This window comes from Phycodurus eques, chromosome 7, assembly GCF_024500275.1.
Source record: "Phycodurus eques isolate BA_2022a chromosome 7, UOR_Pequ_1.1, whole genome shotgun sequence".
Lineage (NCBI taxonomy): Eukaryota > Metazoa > Chordata > Actinopteri > Syngnathiformes > Syngnathidae > Phycodurus > Phycodurus eques.
The window spans coordinates 8922323-8945395 of NC_084531.1; the positions used below are offsets into that span (position 1 = coordinate 8922323).

At 41.5% G+C, this 23073-nt stretch overlaps 1 protein-coding gene across 1 annotated transcript in view; it reads left to right on the forward strand.

The window, feature by feature from the left end:
• ryr1b (ryanodine receptor 1b (skeletal)) overlaps positions 1-23073 on the forward strand; it is a 146419-nt gene that overhangs the window by 69173 nt on the left and 54173 nt on the right. Inside the window, exons 54-72 of the mRNA XM_061682639.1 lie at positions 194-272; positions 350-439; positions 579-719; positions 804-881; positions 970-1045; positions 1121-1244; positions 2747-2862; positions 2939-3006; positions 3253-3374; positions 5006-5055; positions 8404-8464; positions 8550-8676; positions 8758-8866; positions 8951-9032; positions 9717-9847; positions 10979-11299; positions 13571-13811; positions 14073-14160; positions 17532-17624. Coding sequence (XP_061538623.1) covers positions 194-272; positions 350-439; positions 579-719; positions 804-881; positions 970-1045; positions 1121-1244; positions 2747-2862; positions 2939-3006; positions 3253-3374; positions 5006-5055; positions 8404-8464; positions 8550-8676; positions 8758-8866; positions 8951-9032; positions 9717-9847; positions 10979-11299; positions 13571-13811; positions 14073-14160; positions 17532-17624 — 2197 coding nt within the window. The remainder of the gene's footprint in view (positions 1-193; positions 273-349; positions 440-578; positions 720-803; positions 882-969; positions 1046-1120; positions 1245-2746; positions 2863-2938; positions 3007-3252; positions 3375-5005; positions 5056-8403; positions 8465-8549; positions 8677-8757; positions 8867-8950; positions 9033-9716; positions 9848-10978; positions 11300-13570; positions 13812-14072; positions 14161-17531; positions 17625-23073) is intronic.

The following is a 23073-nucleotide window of genomic DNA, read 5'->3' on the forward strand; positions in this document are numbered from 1 at the left end:
GGTTCCGAAAAAACAAAAACAAACGGGTGAATTCTTCAATAGTGAACAGCCAATATGCGTGTGATTACGTTACTCCATACATACAACAAGAAAAAAAAATTCCAATGTTCAGTCTTTATGAATATTTTGCTTTTAATGATAATTTGTCAAGGTAACTATGTAATAATAATAACCTGAGTCCATTTCCCTGCAGCACCATAATCCCTGAGAGGTTGGACATCTTTATAAACAAGTATGCAGAGCATACTCATGACAAATGGGCATTTGAAAAGGTTAGTGCTGAAAACATTAAATTATCAATTGTTTTTTCCAAGTTAATGGTTTTTGCTCCTATGATTTGTTTTTACAGATTCAGAACAACTGGACCTACGGAGAGGTGTTAGACGAAAACGCGACGACTCACCCAATGCTGAGGCCATACAAAACGTTCTCTGAAAAGGTAATAATTTGGATTCTGTCGATTAGCCCAAATGTAGATTTAGATCATAGGTTGAGCCCAAACTCTTGCCCACTCCTGCTTCAAATGCATGTATTGACTGGCTCCCTGGTTCTGGTTCCTTCTTTCTCGTACTTCTCAGGACAAGGAGATCTATCGTTGGCCAATAAAAGAGTCCATCAAAGCCATGCTGGCGTGGGAGTGGACCTTGGAGAAAGCTCGAGATGGCGAGGGAGAGGTCGAGAAGAAAGCCGCCACCCGGAAAATCTCCCAAACTGCTCAGGTACTCACAGGCTGTGTTCACGCTTGTAGTTCAGTGCTCTGGTACAGACCAAAGGAAAGAAAATAAAAACCTCTCTGTCTCCAGGCCACGTATGATCCCAGCCATGGTTACAGCCCTCAACCAATAGACATCACAGGAATGGCTCTGTCCAGAGAGCTGCAGGTTTGTATCAGATATGTCTCTTCTTCTTTTTGTTTTTTCATTTTACTTTGAGCTTCACCAGATAAAGGCTACTTTGTTCTCTCTACAGTCTATGGCTGAGCAGCTGGCTGAGAACTACCACAACACGTGGGGCCGGAAGAAGAAGTTGGAGCTTCAGTCCAAAGGTCAGAGGCTTTTTTTCTCCGTCACATGCTGCACAAATGCCAAGTTGCTCAGCAGAAGCAAATGTCTCCTTTCAGGTGGCGGTACGCATCCTTTGCTTGTGCCTTACGACACCCTGACTGCCAAGGAGAAGGCCAGAGACCGAGAAAAAGCCCAGGATATGCTCAAGTTCCTCCAGCTCAACGGATATGCCGTGACCAGGTCGGCTGTTTCTGTCCAAAGTGAACGTTCCCTTGATTTTGTCAGAGGTAGCAAAAGTACTCACACTGACAGAATAGAAGTACAGATACTTGTGTAAAAAAGACTGTTAAAAGTGGAAGTACTGATTCAACTACGTAAGTAACGAAATAGAAAACTCTTCTGGCGAATCTTTGAGTCTTTGGCCCACAAGGTGAGAGCTCCTCGTCTCCATAGCATACTCACCTTTAGTCAGACGTAGCAAAAGTACACACACTCTGTACTTAAGTAGAAGTACAGATATTTGTGTAAAATAAAGAGTAAGTAAGTAAAAGTACTGATTCAGCGCTTGTACTGAAGTCCTGCTGCACACCATGTGAAAGCTGAAAGCGATTGAATTGATTGTGAAAAAATACTGTCGGTAACCCACACCCACACATCAGGCTTGCACACATATACCAACTTGCTGCAACAGAAGAAACGCTACCCCACATACACTGGACTCAATTCTTTTTTTATTGAGGGGGGGGGGGGGTGAAATAAAAGTAGAGTGCATCGATATTTAAGAGGCTGTTTGACTCCATTAATTGACTACTTATGCATTTCTGCAACAGAGACTCTCCACGCTTCGCTTTTCAATCTACAGCTACAACCATCCATCCATCCATCCATTTTCCATACCGCTTAAGCTCACTCGGGCGTGCTGGAGCCTATCCCAGCTGACTCTGGACGAGAGGCGGGGTCCACCCTGAACTGGTTGCCAGTCAGTCGCAGGGCACATATAGACACGAAAAACCACTCACACTCACACCGTCACTGTGTGGGAACTGAACCCACGCTGCCTGCACCAAAGTCAGACGAATGCACCACTACACCATCTGTGACTATCCACAGATACATGTGAAATTATAAATATAGTTAGTATTATTGTAAAACACTTTACTGCTACAGCTTGGTGGCACCTGGCTGAATCTTGTTAAAACCTGTGTGCATATATTTTAGTTGTGAAAGCACATGTGATATGACACAGCCTTTTTGATCGGCCGATACATCTGCAATATTGAGATGTTGTGACAACGTTCGCCAGCGAATAAAACTTTGAATCACAGCAAAGCTAGTGGATGACAGTTGGCTACTCATGACAACTCGTTGTACGCTATGCGACAGTTCAGTCGAGTTTGGCCGTGTCGCTCGATGTGCGGCGGGGCCTAAGTAAAATTAAAAAAAAAATAAAAATAAAAATGTATTTTTTTCTTTTAATTATATACAATACACATTTTGATAACTTGGCGCAACAACAACAACAAAAATTCTGTACAATGCACAAAGGTTTCCGTCTTTTATGAACTTCTGTCAAGTCATGAATTGGGTGAAACAAGTCCTAAAACAAGTAATACAATGTTGCTCAAAACATATATTGGAGTGATAATAAAGTGTGTGTTCACCGATCATAACACAAATAGTATATTTACACCTGTAAAATTGGTTTATGTTCTAATATCTCTCCTTGGTTTCTCCACCGTCAGGGGCATGAAGGACATGGAGCAGGATATCTCATCCATTGAGAAGCGCTTTGCCTATGGCTTCCTCCAGAAGCTTCTCAAATGGATGGACATTGCCCAGGAGTTTATCGCTCATCTCGGTATGCAAGACAGATAGACATAAGTTCAAAACATGAATGTTGATTTCAAGCTTGTCCGTGATGTTTCTTTTAACAGAGGCTGTCGTTAGCAGCGGTCGAGTGGAGAAGTCACCGCACGAGCAAGAGATCAAATTCTTTGCCAAGGTGCGGTGGTTGAACTTTATAACCAGTGGTTGGTCAACAAGGGTCCGTAAGCCATAGCTTGGGGCTTGAATTACTGTTAGGATAAAGAGGGTGTCCTTGGAAAATATTCTCCCCTGTAAGGGATCCCTGGACCCCAATAGTTTAAGAACCCTGGTGATTCACATCAAAAACTGGAGTTTTTCTCTCTCTGCCACCATTCTGCAATTAACTTTTTTTTCCCCCATGAAACCTTATTTTTCCCCACAGATTCTCTTGCCACTTGTAAATCAGTACTTCAAGAACCACTGCCTCTACTTCCTCTCTACCCCCGCTAAGGTCCTGGGAAGTGGTGGACATTCCTCCAACAAGGAGAAAGAAATGATTGCGAGGTAGGTTCACAACTATCTTGGAGTTACAGTGGAACCTCTAAGGTAATAATGGAAATGGTAATAATCTGTTCCATTAGCGGTACAGGCAGTGTTTTAAGTAACCTTTTAACATTCTTATCGGACACACAAGTATAAAAATAGTTAATCCTCCAATTAGTAAAACGTAAAAACAGTAAAGACATCTGTGCCTAGTAACTTTAATGACATAGGTGTAACACTAAGGTAATTTGTGTCACAGACACTTATTACCCTAAATATTCTAAACTTTAAAAATGTAAGTATGCCACATAAAATCCTATCAGACTATCAAGACTTTTGTGACATTTGTTGCATTCATTAATCCATCCTATTTATTTATTTGTTTCTTTGTTAATTTATTAATGTGTTTATTCCTTCATTCATTCTTTCTTTCTCTCTGTGATTTTAACCCTATTATTTTACCTTTCAGTGTCTTTGGAGCCTGAACGGCGCTTGAAATAAAATATATTTTTATTTTGTATTTATTTATTTAATATTATTTTATTTTTATTCCTTTAACTCCTAATTGATTTATCAATTTAGTCATTGTAAATACAGTAATCAAATACAAAATATTTCATTCATTCATTATTTTTTAATTTTCCTATTTCTCATTCATTCTTTTATTGTTTTTCATCATCTCATTGAATCATTGGTACATTTATTTATCATAAATATTTGAATAAAAAAATAGTAAAAAAAACAAAACAATGTTTGTTGTATTAAAATATGTATTGATTAATTATATATCAATATATCATTATAAATGATAATTAAAAATGAGAATGAATTATTATTGACATGAACTCTCCACACCTCTTATTGCAAACTCGATAAATGACCTGAAATGATTGGTTGATGATATATATAACCATAAAATTAAACATAGTAAAATAAAAATTTAGCAAAAAAAATTCATTTCTTGAAATAATGATTTAAATTATACAATTTTAAACATTCCTTCATTCATCTTCCGTTCCGCTTCTCCTCACTAGGGTCGCGGGCGTGCTGGAGCCTATCATAGCCCAGCTATCTTCGAGAGGCGGGGTAAACCCAAACTGGACACCAGCCAATTGCAGGGCACATATAAACAAACAACCATCACAATTACATTCACACCTACGGGCAATTTAGAATCTTCAACCAACCTACCATGCATGTTTTTGGGATGTGGGAGGAAACCGGAGTACCCAGAGAAAACCCACACAGGCATGGGGAGAATATGCAAACTCCACACAGGCGGGGCCGGGATTTGAACCCCGGTCCTCAGAACTATGAGGCGGAAGTCCTAACCAGTCGAACACCGTCCCGCCAATTTTAAACAATGAGAAATAATATTATTCAAATAAAGTATTTTACATTCACAATTGAACTTTTACTGGCACTTGTCACACCTGAGTAGTATTTGACTTTAGAGGTTCCACTGAAAGACATTTGCATTATTTTACATTAATTCTTAGTTAAACAAACATAAAAAACAACTAGTGTGTGATGTGTCTGTCTTCTCCCTCTTCCACGCCCCTCCTAATGTTGGCTTTCCATGTCAACTCAAACATCTCTCCTTCCCTGGTTATCTCCTCATCGTCGTCCTCTTATTTTCTCCTCCGTGTCAGTATCTTCTGTAAGTTGGCTGCTTTGGTGAGGCACAGAGTTTCTCTTTTTGGTAAGCGATCTGCACGGCACGAGTGAGTCTGTCCTCGTCTGCATCTTCTTCTTCTTCCTCTATGCTGATTACATTGATTTCACCCTCTCGTGCTCTCATCTAATGTTCGTCTTTTCAGCCTTATGTTTTTTTTTTCTCTCACTAACATCCTAGGTGTGATTTGAGTTTGTGTTCTCTCAATTCTCATCATGTGAGATGTCCTTAGCAGTGAGCTTTAATTGTACTATACAGTACATACGATTTCATCTTTGAGATCCACTTCTACAGTAGTTATGGAAAACTCAGTTTATTTCATTTGTTCAATTCAAAAAGTCAAACCCATATATAGAGTGAATCAAGAAAGTATTCACATCACTTCACTTTTTCCACATTTCATAATGTTACAGCCTTATTCCAAAATTGAATATATTAAGCTATACCCCTGTTCAAATTGCATTTCTTTTGTTATGTAAACATTTTTTGATTTAATTTCAAAACTTTTTTCCCACCATTCATGTGACCTGCAAACTGTAAAACTCAAATGAAAAACATTTCCCCACATGCGTTTGAGAGATTTTTTGAGTGTCAGTTGAAAAAAAGTAGACCTTTTTGGCCATCATTTCAAAATGTATTTTTGGTGGAAACACAGAAGAACAGAATACCTACAGTGACACAGGGTGGTGGAAGCATCATGCTTTGGAACTGTTTTTCTTTAGCTGGAACAGGGGCCTTAGACACGGTAGAAGGAATTATGAACAGTTCGAAACAGCTGTCAGTAGTAGCTTCTGCTGAAAAGCAAAAATAAATAAATTAAAAAAAACCTGAAAAAGCCTCCAAGAAGATCTGAAATGTACAAACTCCAATTCCAATGAAGTTGGGATGTTGTGTACAATGTAAATAAAAACAAAATACAATGATTTGTAAATACTTTTCAACCTATATTCAATTGAATACACTACAAAGAGAAGATATTTAATGTTCAAACTGATAAACAATCGCAGGGCACATATAAACATCTACAGGCAATTCAGTCTTCAATTAACCTATACCATGCATGTTTTTGGAGTACCTTTGGAGTAAACCGGAGTACCTGAAGAAAACCCACGCAGGCATGGGTAGAACATGCAAACGCCACACATGGGAGGCCGGATTTGAACCCGGGTCCTCAGAACTGTGAGGCAGTGTGTGCTAACCAGTCGTCCAATGTGCCGCCAATTAACTTTATTGTTTTTGGTAAATATTAATTCATTTTCAATTTGATGCCTGCAACCCGTTCCAAAAAAAGATTGGACGTGCATGTTTACCACTGTGCACATCGCCTTTGCTTTGAACAACACTCAGTAAGCGCTTGAGAACTGAGGACACTCATGTTGACCCTTTGAAGTTTTAATTATTTCCCGTTATTGCTTGATGTACAACTTCAGTTGCTCAACAGTCTGGGGTTTCCATTGTTGTATTTTGCACTTCATAATGTGGCACACATTTTCAATATGAGACAGGTCTGGACTGCTGGCAGGTCAGTCTAGTATTTGCACTCTTTTACTACAAAGTAACTCTGTTGTAACACATGCAGAATGTGGCATGGCATTGTCTTGGTGAAATCAGCAGGGATGTCCCTGAAAAAGACGTTGCTTGGATGGCAGCATATCTTTCTCCTTGACCTGTATGTACCTTTCAGCATTAATGGCGCTATCACAGATGTGCAAGTTACCCATACCTTGTGCACTAACACACTCCAATACCATCACAGATGGCGGCTTTTAAACTTTGCGCTGATAACAACCCAGAGGATCCTTTTCCTCTTTCGCCCACAGGACATGACGTCCATGGTTTCCATAAACAATTTTTAAATCTGGACACGTCAGACCACAGCACACTTTTCCGCTTTGGGTCAGTCCATCTCAGATGAGCGTGGGCTCAGAGAAGACAGCAGCATTTCTGGGTTTTGTTGTTTCCCTTTGGATGGTAGAGTTTTAACTTGCATTTGTAGATGTAGCAACGAACTGTGTTAACTGACAATGGTTTTCTGAAGTGTTCCTGAGCCCACGTGGCAATATCCTTGACACATCAATGCTGGTTCTTAATGCGGTGCCACCTGAGGGATCAAAGGTTACGCCATTTAATGTTTTCGGCCTTGCCACATACATGCAGTGATTTCACAAGATTCTCTGAATCTTTTGACGATATTATGGACCGTAGATGATGAAATCCCTTGCCATTGTACATTGAGAAACATTGTTCTTAAACTGTTAGATTATTTGCTCACACAGTTGTTCACAAAGTGATGAACCTTGCCCCATCCTTGCTTGTGAACAACTCAGCCTTTCATGGATGCTCCTTTTATACCCAATCATGACACTCACCTGTTTCCAATTAACCTGTTCACCTGTGGAATGTTGCAAACTGGTGTTTTTTGAGCATTCCTCTCAACTTTCCCAGTCTTTTGTTGCCCCTATCCCAGCTTTTTTGGAATGTGTTGCAGTAAATATTTTGCCTTTGTTGTGTATATAGGTTGAAATACCCTATGTACATATACCTACATAACCAATATATAGATTGAAAAGGATTTGCAAATAATTGTATTTTGTTTTAATTTACATTTTACACAATGTCCCAGCTTCATTGGAACTGGGGATTGTGTTTGAGGGTATTCAAAGGAACTTTAAATGTTAGCATTTGTGTGCTGATTTCCATTTCACGTGCGTTTGAATGTGATTGTTTATGATGTGATTGTGATCTCAGTTATAAGAGGGTGTGTACACGTGTGCACATTATTTCAGCCATTCTTTTAATGGAATTGTACAGGTAATATGCCACATTAATGGTGGAAACGTTTTGAAATTATTTATCTTGGTCTAATTTTTTTACATCATAAAAATACGGCAACTGGTTAGCACATTTGCCTCACAGTTCTGAAGACCCGGGTTCAAATCTGGCCTCGCCTGTGTGGAGTTTGCATGTTCTCTCTGTGGGTTTTCTCCAGGCACTCCGGTTTCCTCCCACATCCCAAAAACATGCATGGTAGGTTGATTGAAGACTCGAAATTGCCTGTAGTTGTGAATGTGAGTGCAAATGGTTCTTAGTTTATATGTGCCCTGCCATTGGCTGGCGACCAGTTCTGGGTGTGCCCTGCCTCTCGCCCAAAAATAGCTGGGATTGGCTCCACCAAACCCGCGATCCAGTGAGGATAAGCGGTATGGAAAATGGATGGATGGATAAAAATACAGCATTCGAACCAGGGTGTGAAGACTTTGTATATCCAAATGTACGTGTATGTTATGAGATGCTACAAAAACAGAGGTGCTGTGGTTAAGCCAGTTAAGAGTAACTAAAGAAGGATACCTCTGACCTCTCATCTGCTGTTTCTAGGAACGGATGCAGGCGCCGTGGTCAACTGCCTTCACATTCTGTCCCGCTCGCTGGATGCCAGGTGCATCTCCACTTCGCCTCTCCTTTTACATGTGCTTCTGTTTCTAAAACAAACAAACAGTTTTCTTCCCTTGTCACCCTCCCAGGACTGTAATGAAGTCAGGGCCCGAGATTGTCAAAGCCGGGCTGCGCCAGTTCTTTGAGAGTGCTGCTGACGACATTGAGAAAATGGTGGAAAATCTCAAGCTGGGTAAAGTGTCCAGTCGCAACCAGGTGAGAAACCAGCCTCAGAAAGTAAGAGGTTAAATACGACTGAACTGTGCTGAAGAAACTGAGCCTCATTGCTTGGTGTAGGTGAAAGGCGTGGCCCAAAACATCAACTACACCACCAACGCTCTGCTACCCGTCCTCACGTCTCTGTTCGACCACATCGCTCAGCACCAGTTTGGAGACGATGTCATGAGTGAGTCCAGTCCAGTCCAGTTGGTGTCTGCAAGCCATCATTTGTTGACAACCAGACTAACACTTTGGCTTTCCTTCTTTTCAGTGGACGACTTGCAAATCTCCTGCTATCGGATAATGTGCAGCATCTACTCGCTGGGCACAGTAAAAACGCCACATGTTGAAAAGTAAGTGGAACCCTTTACCGTCACTCCTCTTCCTCCCTTCCCAAATCTTTCTTTTCCCTCTCTTCCTCTTTAGTTTCCACTGTATTCCTCCTCTCTCCTCTTGCGCCTGTACCTCCTTTCTTTTCCTCTACCCTCTTCTCTTCCTCCTCCTCTCCCTCCTCTCCCACCTCTTCATCCTCTTTCTCACCCTCCTCTTAGTCTCCTCCCTCCTCTTTCTCTTCATCCTCAGCCGCCTCCTCTTCTTTGATTTCCTCTTCCTCACATCCCTTCTCTTTCTCTTCCTCCTCCTCCTCCCATTCTTTTTCTCCCACCCCCTTTCCTTTCTATAATCCCTCATTCTCCCTTCCTCTTCTCACTCCTTTCCCACCTCTTCCTTCTCCTTCTCACCCTCCTCTTCCTCTCCTCCCTCCTCTCTCTCTCCCTCTTCATCCAATTCATCCCCTCACTCCTCTTTGTTACTCATTTTCCTCTTCTTTCTCTCCCTCTTCTCCGTCCTGCTTCTTTCTCTCCTCCCCTCATCTTAATCCACTTTCTCTCCTCTTCCTCTCCTCCTTCCGCTTTCTCTTCTTCTTCATCCATTTCCTTCCCTCACTCCTCTTTCTGTTACTCCTTTTCCTCCTCTTCCTCTTCTTCCCCTCCCACCTCTTCATCTTCATCCTCCTTCTTTCTCATCCTCCTTTGCAGACAGCGTCCTGCTCTTGGCGAGTGTTTGGCCCACCTTGCAGCTGCGATGCCAGTCGCCTTCCTTGAGCCAGAGCTGAATGAGTTCAATGCATTTTCTGTTTACACCACCAAGACTCCCCGGGAAAGAACCAGTGAGTGTAACGTCTATGCCTAATCACCCTTCACAAAACAATCACTCAGAGCAGGGTTGGTGGGAGGTTTCGCAGTGGGTGGCGTGCATGTGTGACGGTATTAATTCACTGAAACATCGCCATAGACACTCGCTTATGGGTTTAGTTACTTGGTCTTTGGCCACTCTCGATTGCTATACACAGCCTTTATGATTATGTACACTTCCTTGACTCTCCTCTTTTTTGCACTTAAATTCCTTAAAGCTGCACCTAAGTCATTTATAAATTTGTTTATAAATACATTACGGGGTCGCGCTGATGTCACCAGGGAATAGCATGTGTCCGCCCTCCCCCACTATATAAGTAACGAGTGCCGTCAATGTGACTCACGCAGCGAGCCAACGCCGAGTTGGACGGCTCCACTGCCGTCGTTTTCTGCCACTAGCGGCTAGGGTAGTATTAGCTGTTAGTGGGCTCGTGGACCGGCGTTGGCTCCGTCCAATACTCCACAGCCTTGCGCCATGCGCCGCGCATAGAACACACAACAGAGACACTGAAGCGAATATTAACTGCTTATTACATTGGCTAGCCCGTGAGCTAATGAGTTAGCGAGCTAAGAAGCTCACTTGACTGCGCCTCGCTCTGAGTTGTTGTGTGTGGGTCTCCCCGAATAACAGAGACAAACGTTTGTTAAGCAAAACCACAGCGGCACATGTTATTCAGCTAGTACCTGACTACAGTGAATGTATCTGATTGACAGGTGACGGCTGTCTCCAATGCCTTCAGCGGACACGCCCACACAGTCCTGCATTTCAAGGGCGAGCCTTATTTTTCATGATTTGAGAGTCATACTTTACATACATAGTGATTTTTTTTTTTTATTCATTCAAATTTGGCAGGCTTTTTAAAAACATTATTCTCTGTGGTGTGTCAAATTTACATTTGTTTGGCCTATTTGGTGTATCTTTCAAGATGTTTTGGCACTGCAGAGCCACTCCCACCGCATACCAGTAGCACTGTGTGATTCATTACCACTGTCCTGTCCTGTTCTCTGCTTTTCTGTTTTATCCTGTCCTATTTGTTACTTGTTGCTTCCTCACAACAACAAAAATCAGTCAAAACAATCATTCAAACCATTTTTGTTTCCTTTAGTTCTGGGTCTTCCCAGCCAAGTGGAGGAGCTGTGTCCTGACATCCCAGAGCTAGAGATCCTCATGAAGGAGATCCACGATTTGGCCGAGTCAGGGGCACGCTACACGGAAATGCCTCATGTGATCGAGATCACGCTGCCCATGCTGTGTAATTACCTCCCGCGCTGGTGGGAGAGGGGCCTGGAAAACTTCCCCGAACTGGAGGGCCAGATCTGCACCTCGGTCACATCTGAGCACCTCAACCAGCTCCTGGGTAGCATCATGAAGATTGTGGTCAACAACCTGGGTATCGACGAAGCGTCCTGGATGAAGAGGTTGGCAGGTCAGTAGGAGCTTGTCTTTGCATGAGATATCCAGATCAAGTAACAGAATACAGTAGAACACAGGCTCTCAAACCTTTTGGGTCCGGGGAGGCCGTACGGGGGATTTATTTCCCCCCATTCCCCCCCCTCATAATCGTAACGCCAATTAAGCATTACTACTATACCATGTGGATGTCCAAATACCATGGGAATTATTTATTTTTTTGAACATTTCAACCTAAATATTTATGTCACCTTGTGTTTGTGAAACACGCTAAAACTAAAACAATGTACATCGTATTCTCAACCAAGGTATGTTGTTGAATACAACTGAACTGTCCTTAAGCAGGGATTCTATCACGTACCACTTGAGGGAACCCACGTTCCTTTCATGGTCTATGTTTTGCTTTGGGTTGTGTTTAGTTTTTTTTCATGTTTTCCTGTGTGCCATGTTTTTCATGTCTTGTGTGCTCCTTTAGTTATTGTGTCCACCTGTTCTCATCAACCTTCTACCTTGTGTCAACCAATCAGCTCCCTCCAGCCACTTGTGTCTTGTCCAGGTGTTCCTCGTTGCCTCGTTAATCTGTTTGTATTTAGTTTCCTGGTTTCTTTCATTTCTTGTCGGTTCATTGTCATTGGCAGGTGTCATTGTCTCTGTCTGTGCCACGTCTAAGTTACCAGTAGTGATGGTGATGAAGCTTCATGAAGCAGCGTAAGACTTCAGCCATTGGTTCGAGTAATAGTTCATTTCTTGATGCTTCATTGCACACGAAACCACCTGCTGGCCATGTGCATAATCACAGGCAGCTGTATCTTTACCACACACATTATGTGCTGCTTTGCATTTTTGCGTCTTTTTAGCTCTTGTGAATGACTATGTATTACAAAACAATGTTTGACGAAGTAATTTCCCAACATAAAGTGTAAAATATCTAATTTTTTTAACATATTCTGTGTGCTTAAAATGTTCATCATCACTGGTATGTCAGGTTGTGTAATGTTTTTCTGTCACTTTGGGAAAATGGCATGGGCTGAAGAGGTTTTAGTAAGTGCTTATTTAGAAATATCAGTTTATCATAATTTTTGTGTTGAGTGATTCATTCAAGAGCAATATTTTTAAATTGGGGTACAGTAATTTCTCCTCTCCCAGTGAAGTTTTATTTGACCTTACTTTCTGTGAACACAATAAATACTTTCAGCATGAATAAAATAAGAAATGGTGGGAAATGCAGTTTTCGATAAACAAATGTAATTCATAAGCTTCAATGATAGTTCTTTATGCGTTGCGGTCCTGCTTGTGGTTTGAACTGAGGTGACCACCATATCCCAGGTTGAGAGGGAGTGAACCAACGGCTGGGATATTAGACCAGGGTGCTGGGTTCGCGGCCAGCAGCCCCTTTCCAAGGATTCCGAGGAGTGACGTAAATCGCTACTGCAAGCTATCCAAACTGCTGTCAACATTCCAAACTCTATTAGCCTATACAAACTACACAGTCTTAATCCAAACTGATCTGACCGCAATTATATAACCCCCCCCCCACACACACACACATTTTGAATGGAGCCTGCCTGCATGAGGGGTTTAGATTGCTGTCAAACCTCACGGCAAGCCCTGAAGCGCTTCCTGAATTGACACATTTCGTGGAGGATGACTTTGTAAACATAAGCTTTTACACAAGTTGAAAATACATTTCCGCATTTTAAGCGAGCGAGACACGGCTGAACACTGCCAAGTCATATAAGTACAGTATATAAAGTATATATGTTTAACAACAATGCACAACTATATTTATAATTCATAATGTACCTGTGGACGAAATGGCAAAGCCTCTGCAGGCTCGCTGTACATACTGTATCTCTGTGGACGACTGGTTAGAGCATCAGCCTCACAGTTCTGAGGACCTGGGTTCAATCCCCGGCCCCGCCTGTGTGGAGTTTGCATGTTCTCCCCGTGCCTGTGTGGGTTTTCTACGGGCACTCCGGTTTCCTCCCACATCCAAAAACATGCATTAATTGGAGACCCTAAATTGCCTGTAGGTGTGACTGTGAGTGCGAATGGTTGTTTGTTTCTATGTGCCCTGCGATTGGCTGGCAACCAGTTCAGAGTGTACCCCGCCTCCTGCCCGATGATAGCTGGTATAGGCTCCAGCACGCCCACGACCCTAGTGAGGAGAAGCGGCTCAGGAAAATGGATGGATGGATGGATGTATTATTTACATTCATACTTGGAATTTTAGCGTACACATTCTAAATCTACATAAACTGAAATTTTGGTACCACACTGTGTGCAGTGTTCGCTCAGCCCATTGTGAGCCGGGCCAAGCCGGAGATGCTCAAGTCCCACTTCATCCCCACCATGGAGAAGTTGAAGAAGCGTTCGGGCAAGGTAGTGGCCGAGGAGGACCATCTGCGCATGGAAGGCAAAACAGAGGTGGACAGCGAGAACGGAACCATCCGAGACGAGTTTGCCGTGCTGTGCCGGGACCTCTACGCCCTCTACCCTTTGCTCATCCGTTATGTGGACAACAACAGGTAGACAAGTGAAGATCTATAGATCTTTTTATAAGGTTTGTAAAAATCAACAAAGAAATGAACATTTTTGACAATCGCAGGTTAAAATATTTGTTTATTGATCCTAAACCCTGAGCGTAAACCTGTATAGGACACATTGCCATATTTATATATTGTCTCTCCTCTAGTTGAAAGATGCCAATAAAGTGTTTTCTGACCTGATACTGAGACTCACGTGAAAGCTTGTGTTATTCCCGTGATGTCATCGCTGTTTGTCCACAGGGCGAGATGGCTGACGTCTCCTGATCTTGACGCAGAGGAGCTCTTCAGGATGGTGGGCGAGGTCTTTATTTTCTGGTCCAAATCTCATGTAAGTTTTGCCCTCCATCTTACCTCTCCTTTGTTATTCTTCTGTCAGTCCTGTGACACACAAACATACTCACATTATGTACTTCAGTAGAAGTTCAGAGAAAACAAAAAAGAATATTGTTTTTGTCTGCTTTATTTTTCTCTCTCTAAATGTATGTGATATTATATGGTATTTTTAATTATATTTTATACGATAATTAAGTATTGTTAATTTGTTCTATTCCTGATATTTCTATATTATCATAAACTGTACTTCCTTGACAACATGGTGCCATCAGATGTCACCAAACCAATATTGTTACTGCTCTGGCCTGAGCACAAAAACAACCAATAGTTGAGTTTTCCAACAGACAATCCGAAAGGAAAAGAAAAAAAATAAAAATACCTGCGACGAGGTAAATTTTAGAATGTCGAACCACTAAACTGCTAATACTAAAGTCCTTGTTGGTCTTTTTTTCTTTTTTTTTTTTTTGCTTTATGGAGTAAGTGTCAGACACCGTTACTTTACAAAAAAATGTTTGGGTGTTTTCTGGGGGGCTGGAACGAATTAATGGAATTTCCATTCATTTTAATTGGGAAATTTTATTTTGACAGTCTTTTGAATTATGAACATGGTCTCATAATGAATTAAATCCAAGTCATATATTGATCATCAAATATTGTTTTACATCAATACTTAACTATATTCATAATCTATAATGTGCCTTGTGTATCCAGCGCACATTGAAATGAATTGTCAGTGAGACGAACAGTCTTGCTTTTATTCTCGTCCGTCTTCTCTTTAAAAAACCCGCTTCTTCCTTCACAATCTATCATTTTATGGTTTAATAAATTTGATAAAGTACATAAAGTAAGTGTACAGTGTTCACCACCGTATTCACTCAGAGCTGTGGATGTCCGATTTGCGATGTAGCTCTACAATGAATGGCAACTGAGTAGTTGCGGTCTGTGATTGGCAAGTGTCCATCAGCTTGCCATTCATGTACAGACAGCTACATTGCTAATCGGATATGCACAGGTCCTGACTGGATTCATCCACAGGCACATTCATTCATACATTTATCTTCCGTTCCGCTTATCCTCACGTGGGTCGCGGGCGTGCTGGAGCCTATCCCAGCTATCTTCGGGCGAGAGGCGGGGTACACCCTGAACTGGTTGCCACCCAACCACAGGGCACATGGAAACAAACAACCATTCGTACTCACATTCACACCTACGGGCAATTTAGAGTCCACAATTAACCTACCCTGCTTGTTATTGGGATGTTTTTTGTTTTTTTTTTAACTTAAATGTATTTAAATGGATGACGGGTTAGATTATAAGCGTACAACACAAGTTTAAACATTTGACTTCTTCTTTTCCTTTCGGCTTGTCCCTTTAGGGGTCGCCACAGCGCGTCAACCTTTTCCATGTAAGCCTATCTCCTGCATCCTCCACTCGAATACCAACTGCCCTCACGACATCCATCAACCTTCTCTTTGGTCTTCCTCTAGCTCTCTTGCCTGGCAGCTCCATCCTCGTCATCCTTCTACCAATATACTCACTATTTCTCCTCTGAACGTGTCCAAACCATCGAAGTCTGCTAACTCTAACTTTGTCTCCAAAACATCGAACCTTGGCTGTCCCTCTGATGAGCTCATTTCTAATTTTATCCAACCTGGTCACACCGAGAGCAAACCTCAACATCTTCATTTCCGCCACCTGCAGCTCTGCTTCCTGTTGTCCTGTTGACCACAATCACCATTTCTCTGGACTGTTGACCCCAAGTATTTAATATCCTCCACCCTTTTTATCTCTTCTCCCTGTAGCCTCACTCTTCCCGCTCCACCCCTCTCATTCATGCACATATATTCTGTCTCACTTCGGCTAATCTTCATTCCTCTGCTCTCCAGTGCATGCCTCCGTCTTTCTAACTGTTCCTCCACCTGCTCCCTGCTTTCACTGCAGATCACAATGTCATCTGCGAACATCATGGTCCATGGGGATTCCAGTCTAACCTCATCTGTCAGCCTATCCATCACCACTGCAAACAGGAAGGGGCTCAGGGCTGATCCCTGATGCAGTCCCACCTCCACCTTAAATGGTGGAGGTGGGACTGCACCTACAGCACAGCTCATCACTGTTCTGCTGCCCTCGTACATGTCCTGTATTATTCTAACATACTTCTCTGCCACTCCAGACCTCTAGACCTACAAAGACACAATGTAGCTTCTTCTGACCTTCTCTGTTCTTTTCCATTAACATCCTCAAGGCAAATAATGCATCTGTGGTACTCTTTCTAGGCATGAAACCATACTGTTACTCGCAAATACTCACTTCTGTCCTGAGTCTAGCCTCCACTACTCTTTCCCATAACTTCATTGTGTGGCTCATCCACTTTATTCCTCTATAGTGCCCACAGCTCTGCACATCAACCTTGTTCTTAAAAATGGGCACCAGCACACTTTTCCTCCATTCATTTCCTCCATTCCTCAGGCATCTTCTCACGCACTAGAATTATATTGAACAAGCTGGTCAAAAACTCCACAGCCACCTCTCCTCGATGCTTCCATACCTCCACAGGAATGTCATCAGGACCAACTGCCTTTCCATTTTTCATCCTCTTTCTAACTTCCCTCTTATTAATCATTGCCACTTCCTGGTCAACCACACTTGCCTCTTCTACTGTCCCTTCTCTCTCATTTTCATCATTCATCAACTCCTCAAAGTATTCTTTCCATCTATCTAGCACACTACTGGCACCAGTCAACACATTTCCATCTCTATCCTTAATCACCCTAACATGCTGCACATCCTTCCCATCTCTATCCCTCTGTTGGGCCAACCTGTTTAGATCCTTTTCTCCTTCTTTAGTGTCCAACCTGGCATAAATATCATCATATGCCTCTTGTTTGGCCTTTGCCACCTCTACCTTTGCCCTATGTCGCATCTTAATGTATTCCTTTCACCTCTCTTCGGTCCACTCAGTGTCCCACTTCTTCTTCGGCCTACAGTTTGCACTGGCTTGTGCCCCCCATAGGGCTGCATTACAAGTTTAAGCATTTGACTAATATAGGATAAGAGAGGGCAGCAATGCTCTGGTTAAACAGCAACCATTGTACGTCATCAATCCCAGAATGTTTTGCGCACACAAAAACGGTGGCCACAAACAAAATCCACTTTTATAGTTTAAATGAATAATTTATAAATATGTAACACTGTCTTTCAAAAGTAGAGGTCAGTGGTTGTATTTTAAAAAGTATTCAATTCAAGTACAATCAGGGTTCCCTTTAAGTACAGTAACAACAAATTTGGACATGGTTACTTCCCACTGCTGCTGTCATGTTGTGTGTACGTGTGTGTTTGTGTGCGCGCATGTGCTTATTATTGCAGAATTTCAAGCGCGAGGAGCAGAACTTTGTTGTGATGAACGAGATCAACAACATGTCCTTCCTCACTGCCGACAGTAAGAGCAAGATGAGCAAGGTGCGAGAGGAGACACACGCACACGCACAACACACACACAAATGTAAACAGCTAAGGCACAATACTTTTATTCACCATTAAGCTGGATTTACACTACGCGGCTCATGTCGCACAAATCCAATTTATCTCTCTTTTTTTTGCTATTAAGTGGCACGATTTGTACTCTTATCTCCATATCATCATTTATTTGATGATTTGTGTGCTAAACAAAACAAATGATTAGTGGCGGTGTATTAGGGGTGCATAAACAATTTAATATGATCTAAATATAGTACATTAGCGATATAAATAATATTAAATATAATGCAAATATGGTATATTAGCAGGACATACTGTACAATAGAGCAGTTGTTCTCAAACGTTTGATACCAAGTACCACATAAAAAAATAATTAGTACCATCATCACAACCAACGTTAAATACAGTAGCATAGTTGGACATTTTATTCCTAAAAACTATGATTCTTATTATTGTAGGCTATTTTCCAGTTTGAAAATTAACACTGTGCTTGAATATAAGAAAATAAAACCTACACTCAAATAATGATTCAATAAAAATGTATTCCAGAAAGGATAAATATACATTGTACATCAATATATTTTTTAAAACAAACAGTTGTTAAAGATCAGATGCAAAAGTAATACAACTAGGCAGTGATTCTTTTGCATACCACCAGAGAGAGCCCATACTACTGTTTGAGAATCACTACAATAGTCCATTAAATTTGATCTAAATATGGTACATTAGAGGTGTATGGACCATTGAATAGAATGTGAATATGGTATTATTAGATCAATTTAAAATGTGATTCATAAGAGAAGTGTAGCTCAATATGTAACAAAAATGTCAGCAAAGTATTGTGGAGCTTACCTTCATTTAAATCAATGAGTGCATTTGTGTTATTGTTTCGACGGATACTTGGCTAAGTAATTCTAAACACAGTGTTGTCAGGTATTTAAGTACATGAAAATAACGCAGATGTAAGCAAAGAATCGTGTATAAGTACACATGCAGTTTAAATCAAGCCAAAGACATTTCAGTCTCTCCATATGCCCTAATACATTAAGGAACTAATTTCTGATCAACTTACTAACATTTTCACATGCTATAAACATACAAAACATTCTCATGTCAGCCATGTTTGTCTTTTCTGCTGTGGATAAGATGACCACGTTCCCGGAGCCGAACGAGTCACAACCTTGTGTTCTTCCACAGTGCTTTTGAAAAGTATTTACAGTGCTTCACTTTTACCACATTCTGTTACGGTAAAGCCTTATTCCAAAATTCAAGAAATTTTTCCCTCAAACCTCTAAACACAAAACAACATAATAAAATCATGACAACGTTTTTAATTGTTCAGAAATGTATTAAAAAAATAATAAACAACGAATCACGTGTACATAAGTGCACTATTAGAGTCATATTCTCTGATGCACATAAGTCAGATAAAGGCGCTTAGCTGCATCATCATATTGCATGTTTTGAATCAGTGAACTGCTGGCGCAACAGCTGACTCGTACCAACGGTGTCCGACACACCTACAGTATATACTGTACCTACTCTCATGGACTGCCCAACGACATAAAACCGAATGTCCACATATCATATCATAACAATTGGCAAACAAATATTGGCGCCAGCTGACTCTTTTGCACGCAAAGAGCTTTCCCACTTCCAACATTCTACTACGGCTTGGAGTTTTTTTTTTAAAGTGACGGTCACTATTACAACAACTACAATAATTGTAATGGCGCAATGGTGAGTTAGATTTTGAATCATTTGTTTTTGTCTTTGTCAGTTGTAAAGTATGTTTAAGTGACTTGCCTGTGGTCTGTGGCACAAGATGGTTGCAGGGCACCACTAAACTATACAACGGCAGGCACATGCTTTTCGATTGATGGACTTCTAAATGTGTTGAGTCCTAAGCACAATGTTCTGATTAAATTACTTTCATTGGATTTATTTCATACGGAATAAAAGTACGTGCTCCTTTAGTTTGTTAGAGGACTGGTGTGCACGTCAGGGGTGTTCACATTTCACTGGTGACGATTAACTTCCATATCCGCTACAGAAGTCAATTTCAGCTTTAAAGTGTGCTATATTTTCCAAATGGATTTATAGCCAGTGTCAGACTTCACGGAGTCACGCCTCTTTGGTGGTTGCGCACACAGGAGCTGCTTATGCACAGTGGTTGGGCCAGAAGTCATTATGGGAGAATGCGCATAACATCAAGGTGCGCAATTCAGACATTAAAGGGAGAATATAGCCCTTCGGATCGGGACCGAACACTGCCGCGAATAGCAAAAAGTCGCAAGTAATTGATGCCCCTCCCCACAAAGGTTTGTAATTGCCTATATATGCCACAAGATGGGGGCAAAGCCACATTTTCATCCAAAATAGAACCCCTCAACTCACTTCAACATACTGTAGTTCCTTGACACCCAAATTCTTTATTCACATTTTTATGATGGGATGTTGTGTGTTGAATTTATAATGGGAGAATAAATGAATTGAATTTCATTTAAATTTTTTGGGAATAAGGCTTTAATATAACAAAATGTGGTAAAAAAAAAAGTGAAGCACTGTGAATACTTTCTGGATGCACTGTAACTCATGAGAAGCAATTCACTTTCACACCACTAACAAGACAAACTCCCAGGAGTGTTGTTCAGAGGTAGTTTGTGCTGGTTGAGGACAGACGGTGGCGTGTTGCTAACTGTGCTCTCTCCTTATATCCTGGTCGGGGCCGGACGGCGGGCCGCTAGGCCGGAGACGGAGAGGTTAGACTGTGTTTGTGCACGATCGCTAGGCTGACAGCATGGGCACTTCTGGGTTTGGGCCAGGCTTCTCGTACAGCTTCGCGCCGTGGACCGCCGCACTTGTTACAACGTAGACCCTCACTACCCTCCACACGCTCGCTTGCACACACACACACACACACTCACACTCACACACACACACACACACACATTCACAGACATGCATGCACGCACACACAAATCAAATGTCAAATCAAAGTCCTGTGTGTGTGTGTTAGCGAGCGGGGGTCTGCAGTGGCTTGATGAAATCTCTGTGCTCTTGTAGATTGTAGTGGCCTGACGGGTGTCATGGCGCTCGGCTTAGCAGTTTCACGTCATTTTTAAGCGTGCGCTTCTGCAGCCGTGCGCCATCGTCCCACTTTGTTTGATTAATAAAACAGTTTGTCTGTATATAGTTGGGGATAGGGTGTTCTGACGTTAGATTTCTTATGGCTTTTTATGTAAAATTCCGCTGGCGGACTCTTCTCCGTTGTCATCCTCAACAACATTGGCTTTGTGTTTACTTTGTATTCCAGGGGTGTCCAAATGTTTTCCTCCAAGGGTCGCATCCAGAAAAATCCCAAAATGCAAGAGCCAGTTTGACATTCATCAACTTTAATTAATTAAACACGCTAAAACCAATCCATCGAGCATTTATATACTGAACAAAAATATATCTTATACCTTTTTTTTTTTAATTTTTTTATTTTTTTTAAGCGAGCTGAACTCAAAGATCTAAGACTTTTTCTCTGTACACAAAAGGCCCAGTTCTCGCAAATATTGTTCAAAAATTTGTCTGGATCTGTGTGTTTTGGCAAATCTTTTTTCTGACAGAATAAGTGAGGAAGCAATCTTGTCTTTGTGGGGTTTTATTACAAAAAAAGAAAGAAAAGCCTTTGCAAAGAGAGGAAAAGTCTTACGAGGTGTCACCCCTTACTCAAATCCCCTTTGTTATCTCGCAGTGAGAGAGATAGAGAAACAAAACAAAACAAATATCTTTGTCCAGCTGCACTCAACTTATCTATCTGTAGTCACAACATGGAACAATAAAGCATGTGAAGGTTGTATAAAACTAATAGAAGTAATATTTGGTATATATAAAACATACATTTTGTTTTTATAAATATATATTATAGTTATATTGTAAAACTGCCACATTGCAACTTCCCGTTAAAGGTGGTAAGGCAAATCGTTTTTGGCTTCTGAAAAATTATTTTTAGTTATGACCTTCCTTGACTTATGAGTTTTTTGAGTTACGAGCCATTCCTTCCTTGGTTCATTTTTTGCTTTGTCTTGTGCTAGCACAAGCTTCACAACATTCGGCCAGTATCAGTTCACGTGGTTAACTTGCAGTGAAAGTACAGGTGTCTGTTCTGTTTTGAGCTTGTATCCAGTATTTTGTACAGGTATTTTGGCAAAAAAAAAAAAAAATTCTAAGAAAGCGAGTGCCGAGAAGAAGCCCATTGAATTATAGCTTGAAATTGTAGAATATCCTGAGCAAGGCGTGGGTTTCGTCAACTTGGCAAAGCTGTACGAGTGTAGTACTGTACTTCAATGATACAGTCTTTACTTCATTGAAGCAGGAGTCGATAAAGAGTATAACACCAGCCAGTGGAATCAGAATAATTTTTAAACTGCGGACTCTGTCCATCAAAAGAGGGAGAAACTGCTGAAAGTGAGGAAAGCGTACAGAAAAAGGCAAGAAAAAAATTAAGTTCAGTGAAAGTGAAGTCAGGAAAAAAGTAAGGAAAAACAGTTAACGGATCTCACTGTCTATATCAGCTTGTGCCCTGACCAAATTCACCAAAGTCGCTTGAGACTGGCGGTCTCCCTTGCACCCCTATTTAGATGTGATCTGAGCAGTCATAAATTTAGACCAACTTTCCGCCACTAAATTGTCACTCCACCATGGACATCCAAGGACACACCCTCGCTGCGCCGTAAATGCCCAGTTTGGAGCGGAATAGTCTGCCAAATTAGCAAACACGTGCAGTGAGCCTTGCACTTGCATGAAAATCCAGATACGCCATCATTTTCGCCCTGGCGCAGATGCACTGTCTAAAGAAATTCAGCCAATAGGGTTGCAGGCCATGGCAAATGTTATTTTTAGTATTGGCGAGCTACAAATGGCTCGTGAGCCTGACTTTGGACACCCCTGTTTTATTTGCACCGAAAAGCCACGTGTCATCATCCTTTGCTGTCACCATTGGATCTGAGCATGCTGGACTGTCAGGGGGTTTTAAAGCTAGTGTCGGCTGCAGGTGGCATTCATCGGACTTACTAACTGGACCCTCACCCCCTTACATGTCTAATTCACTGACACTACTAAAAACCTTTAACCACAGATTATCTAATCACGTGTTTGTTCCTCGGTGGCTTTAAGACAGGACTCGCCTGTCTTTGGCAACTGGGTGAGAATTACTGTGGTGGCTGTCTGATGGCTGATTTCGTGGCCAGACAGCAGACAGTAATGAGAGCCATAAGCCACAGGACAGAAGTGTGTGAGAAGAGTGTCACTTTTTCCATATGTTGTTTTGCTGCAACCTTATTCCAAAATGGAATACAGCGAACCCCCGTTTTACCGCTGGGGATATATTTAAGACCCACCAGCAACAGGTGAGTATCTGTGATGTAGAGCAATAGTTAATTAT